A 6,000-nucleotide genomic window follows, 5' to 3' on the forward strand; every position below is an offset into this window, starting at 1 on the left:
TGCCATGGCCTGTAAAAAGCATTATTGTTGGGAAATAGACAAAGATCTGAAATGGAACCTGGCTTGCGGCACCGCACAGATGATGTCAGGCTCATACTGGTGTGATATTAACATGCATCAATGACATTGACAGCAAATGTTCCACTAGGGCTGTGCAATTAATCGTATTTTAATCGCGATTACGATTATGGCTTGCGACGATTATGAAAACAGCATAATTGACAAAATACGATTATTTTGCTGGGTGCGCTTTCGCCCCTCCCTAAAAGCCCACTCGGCCACGTGGGAGTGACATGTGTTGTGAGTGTTCAGCGCGAGCGAAGATGTCAGAACAAGAGCAGCAACTCGTTAAAAAGAAGGGTAAAACTATTTCCACTATTTGCAAGTACTTTGTCATTACATTTCACATCGCTAAAGATATGTGCCCAGTTAGCACTGTTAGCAACCAGGGCTTCAAGCAACTTGTCAACACGTTGGACAAGCATTACGCGATGCCGTCTCGGTATTATTTCAGCAGGTCTGCGCTGCCTGCACTATGTGACAAATGCCGTGGGGAAGTTGAGAGAGATGTGGCTTCAGCTGACTACTTTGCTACCATAACAGACCTATGGTCTAGCCGAGGGGTGCCCAACCAGTCGATCGCGAGATGTGTCTAAAAATAGAACAACAATATTCTGCTTTATCGTTAATGTCCTGGAACATAATCTTCCTGTGCCAGAATAATGCACTTGAACGCATCACAGCTTTGTGATTGGCCAGCGTCACCCCATGTGCGTGGCTGAGGGTCTTCAGTACAGGTGGCTTGTCACCTGCCTGCGCTCATCTCTGAAACCAGACCATGTCAACAGGCTGGTGTTTCTTGCAAAACATCTTTAAGAGATGACATGAGCAGCCCTACCAGCATTTGCCATGGTGGCCTAAACATTTTTATTTGGTCTTAAATTGTAGTTCAACATTTATTTCCTGTTACTTCTGGACCATGACGGTTGGCCAGCCTTCAACGTTTAACTGAGTGGAATATGTTGAATATGTTGTACCAACATGTTGGCTATATGTTAAGGAGTTTTCAGTAGGTTGTGACAGTGCACTGCATCATATTTGATTTAATTTATCTTGGTCTAATTTATTTTTATTTATCATATTAATAATATATGTTTAGTATGGTTTTGGAAGTGCGCTCCAACATATTTGTTGATCTTGTTTATTGGTAAAATATTATTTGTTTTAAAGTTCAATAAATGGTCAATGAATAATCGTCAAAATAATCGTGATATCAATTATTGACCCAAATAATCGTGATTATGATTTTTGCCATAATCGCACAGCCCTATGTTCCACCCAATACTTTGGGCCTGATTCAGTCTCAAGCTGCCTCCTAAAATGCCAACTAATCTGCCAGGCTGCTCTGCTTAATTGTTTGAATGTGTATTAATGCTATGCTAAATCCTAAAGAGGTCGAGATAGATCAATACCAAGCATGTGCTGTTGAAAAAAAGAGCATAAAAAAAACGATATGTGGTGATCTGAAAATATTAACTAAACGTGTCTTTTAACCCCTAACAGAAATATATATGAGTATGTTATTTAATTTGCTATGATTCCAATTTGTTAGTATATTTGTTTCTCTTTTTCTTAAAATATTATTTTGCTATTTCCCTATTGATGTTTTTCTTATACCTATGTTTAAATGTCAAATAGCAAAACTGTATAGGATAATATGATTGCATAAGGGATACCATTTTGACATGTTGTACTTCCAGAGAGATAACAAAAGTAGCAAAACAATATCAATCTCTTCCAAACTAAGAGCAGCACTTGACTAGCAGATATAAACCAACCCAATCTGGGATGCGCACAGCCTGGGATCAGGAGGTGTTATTAAAGCCATATTTTCCATACCAGAACTCTTGAGCCAGAGTGCCTGAGCAGCATAGAGGTTTTAGAGGAGTACACAAATGCATCAAAACAGCAACAGCATGTTACTGAGAGGGGACAAGCATTGTGTGGTAGAGAGAGAAAGAAAGGGAGGGAGAGGAGAAGAGAGAGGGAGAAGCAGAATGTCAGTTCAAATTTCACAGCCCCTATTATAGCTCTGACACAGGCCAGAGCACAGGCCTCTCTCTCCCAGGGGACACACAGAGTCCTCCCAACACACAGTAGTGAGGTGCCACACTGTAGCAGCTTCATCAAAACGAGTGTCAATGTCTGTGGGCCACACAGATCGTACTGTATCTGAGCGGACGTATTGATTTGTATTGATGGTGTTGACAGCGGCACTGTAGGGCATCCAGTTGGCAGACACAACACTGTCACACAAGGGTGACACCTGTCCAACAAAGCAAAGGGGCCAATGTTTATCAGTATCATGTGTAATAGTCTCTCTTACTCAGCCAGTATTATTCAAATAGAGATAAAAAACTGAGAAGAGCCAAAAGAGAAACTCAGAAAGCCACTATGAATACTTAAATTGAAAGAAGCTAGACACAGTGGGTGCATTTCAGGTAATTTCCTGGCTATATGTCGACTTCCTCTCAGTCTGACCGCAGTGGTATGGCACTGAGGGAAAGGGCATGAAAAACTGTCATTGAGACATAGGCCTGGTCAAAAACTATTGTTGAAGATTGAGAAAGTGTGGCTCCACGGTCAAGCCAAGGAGTGGAATTAGCAATGTAGCTCATAATTAAACTGTAACAATGTAGAATTATGGGGTAGCCAGATGATGAGGCTGCTACATGCTATTATGTTGAGTTAGAAAGGGAAATGCTATAAATGTAGCATCTTAAAACACAAGTTCATCTAATAAAGCTTTGGTTGTCTTTCCTTTTAGAGAGTGCCTCTGATAAGGTTTTCTAACAATCATTTACAAACTGCCATGTTATAATCATTGAAATCAATGTAATACTTAATTATTATTAAAAAAAAATGCACAGTGGAGGACTATGAGATTCAAAATTGATGTATGATTTTGTTATTGTTCCACTTAATAGAGAGGCATAGCAATGAATGCATTTGAACTCCTTTCAAGGTCAAATAATGTATTTATGATTCCGAACAGATCTCTTTGAGCAGCGAGTCCTCACTGAGAAGCATTGCTAACACTGCCTGGAGCACTTCAGGGTGGACAGACATTCCAGTCTGCATATGCAGGTACGATGAAGGGATGAAAGCCAGCCAAGCAGATTTATTGTTTTGTCAACAAGACAAGACATGGCGTTAAGATGCTGCTGGTCTCCGTGCAAAGTTCACATGAGCTCAAATTGAATTGGCATTATTAAATTCTAAATGCTGAACATTTCTTATAATATCGTCACATCCCATTTTTTGATATGATTTCAAATGAGCAATAATTTACCACCACAGCTGAGAATACACACATCCCACCAAACACACCTTTATAATCCGTGGTGCTTACAACAAGGCTTTGCTGAGGCCCAGTGGGAGAGGAAGAGTGAGTCATGAGGCTTGCATGTAAGGAAAGATTAACGATAAGAAAGAGTGATTCTGCGGCTGATGCACAGACTTTTTGTTTTCATTTTCGTATAATGAAAAGAGAAAGTCCATTTGTTAGAAAAATAATCAATGTGGCAATGTACAAGAAAGGTTACACAAACTGATGTTGGTAATATGGGGACAGAAGTGTATACCCTGGTTTTCACCATTAACTGGAACATATCATTCCAGATCACAATGTACTTTCAGTACATTACCTGATTCTTACATACAACAATACTATGTGGCTAGCACAGTATGCAATGGGCATCAAGGCAATAACTCCGAAGGATATTTAAGACTCCACCATATAAAAAAAGCTGAAGATTCCTATGTAATTGGAGGAAACCACTGTCCTGGAAACCACTGTAGTAAACAGGGGATACCTCTTCTCACACAAACCATTGTAGCACTTCAAATCTTTTTTCTTCCCAAAGAAGCCTGTCTAATATAAATTAGACAGGCTGACATGATTGGATGCTTCCACACATCAATAAAGGCTCTGGCAAACTTTGAAATCAGGCTATGATATGTACTTTGCATATGCCTGTACAATGGTGTAGGTGTTGAACCTGTGAATGTGAAAGTGTGCATGAATATGCAGTGCAAAAATGTGCACCCATATTTGCAATGGATTGCATTTAAGATATCTTCCACTAGCACATTGCATCTCATCACTCTAGACTTATCTCAATGACAGTGGTTTCCCACACAACCCATTTTTCAGAATGTGAAAATCCTGACAGTGAAGGTGTGGTGCCCTTTCTCAGAGATGAGCAATGATGACTGGCAACGTAATGTATAACCCTTGTCCCTAGCCACATGTTTGAAACAAACTACTCAAACTGTAATTACTACATGGACTTCTTGAATACAGGCTTTGCCTCATAATAACATATGAGCTGCATGGCTTGCTCCAAACAGTGTTTCCTCCTTCAGGTGGATGTAAACTGAATGACCACTGATTAACCATATGAGTATCATACCAAGTCCATCTTCTTCTTGCATCAGCAACTACAGATTGTCAACCATCATATTTGTAAACCATTTTACATGAAATTAGATGTGCTTTTTGTTTTCTAAAAATGAAGAAGAAAAAAACGACTCAATATAGCAGATTGTTCATTGCGGCCTACATACAGACCATTATAGGGCTAACTTCAAAATGGGTGAAATTTAACAAACTAATCCAGATTATGGTAGTGATCTGACGGCAGGCAGATCAAAGGCTCTCGGGGGGGTTTGGACCCCTGTTTGAGAACCACTGGGTTAGGCTCTGGGCATCGATGGGAAAAGACAAAAGGCAGCTGTGGTGTAGCCTGACAGGGGGCTAGCTGATCGTGATAGTGAAACACCGACAGTGATTGTGTGCACTCGCGTTCAGTGAATCCGCAATGTTAAGAGGCAAAGATAACGTGTAGGGAAGAATAACGCTGCGCATCATCAGCCTCTGCTAACGTTATGTGCTAGCTAACTACGATGAATTTGCTGTTTGAAATGTATCCTCCATTCAGACAGCTCATGTAATGATATTTTCTACATCCAAAAACATACCTGGTCAACGGGGAGATTGATAATTTCGCTGATTGGCTGCAACAGAGTGGATCCAGTGCATGATACTGTCGTTTGGGTAGCCATGCTTGGTCGGTGTCCGTAAATCCTTTCTCTCTCCTTCCTCTGGTTCACTTCACTCCCCTCGACTGCTGCGATGATAATACAGTGCTGCCTCGCCGCCGCCGCTGCTGCTGCTGTTGTTGCGACGGGCCGGACGGTTGTCATCCACCGCGAACATCCAACAAAGAGTACGTAACCGCAACAAGACAGATATCTACTGCTTGACCACTTTCTCCTCAACCCTTACGTCAAAGGAGCACAGGACGTCGTAATTCTAGCTAGGCGTCGGCGATAATGTCTCCCATTTGGCCTTATTCTATCGCTGTAGCACATATATTTGTTGTTAACCTATCTTAAGGGATTTCATGTGTTAGTGGCCTACTCTAATAACAACAAGGAATACAAATAATCGTTTTAAAAGGCGTCTTAAAAAACGTTACGGACGTTCTCGTTGTGAGCATGCGTGGTAGCTGTGTCAAAAATCAATAATTGCACTATTTGTTTACACTCTATATAATGTCTATAGCCTCATCCCTCCTAGACTCCTCTCTTCCCCTCCTCCGGGACTTGACCATGGATGTATAATCAGAACGTTTGAACGTTTGAGTGAACGAGGACATCCCAATTAATACCTGAGGACTCCTCTGTCCTCGCGTCACCTCCTCGTGTCTCTCGCTCGCATCTTACGGAGGCGGAGCTAAGACGCAAAGAAGGGACGCGAATGAAGGAAAGGAGGAGTCGAGGAGGGGTATTGGGATGAGGCTGCTTATGTTTCCTTCATGAACCGATACATTCAGCCTTCGTCTTACTTCCTCTGCCTTCTCGTCAACTCTTTACAAATATTGAAATGCCACCCACGAAGGAAACAATGCATACTAGTGTGATGGAGCGGGACGA

The 6,000-nt window shown here is 41.4% G+C and overlaps 1 protein-coding gene across 1 annotated transcript in view; it reads right to left on the reverse strand.

The window, feature by feature from the left end:
• The window catches only part of mboat2a (membrane bound O-acyltransferase domain containing 2a), a 41,143-nt gene extending 35,571 nt beyond the window's left edge, over nucleotides 1–5,572 (reverse strand). Inside the window, exon 1 of the mRNA XM_034111377.2 lies at nucleotides 5,044–5,572. Coding sequence (XP_033967268.1) covers nucleotides 5,044–5,268 — 225 coding nt within the window. The 5' untranslated portion in view covers nucleotides 5,269–5,572. The remainder of the gene's footprint in view (nucleotides 1–5,043) is intronic.
• Between the last annotated feature and the right edge of the window lie 428 nt (nucleotides 5,573–6,000).

Source organism: Pseudochaenichthys georgianus, chromosome 22 (genome assembly GCF_902827115.2).
Source record: "Pseudochaenichthys georgianus chromosome 22, fPseGeo1.2, whole genome shotgun sequence".
NCBI lineage: Eukaryota > Metazoa > Chordata > Actinopteri > Perciformes > Channichthyidae > Pseudochaenichthys > Pseudochaenichthys georgianus.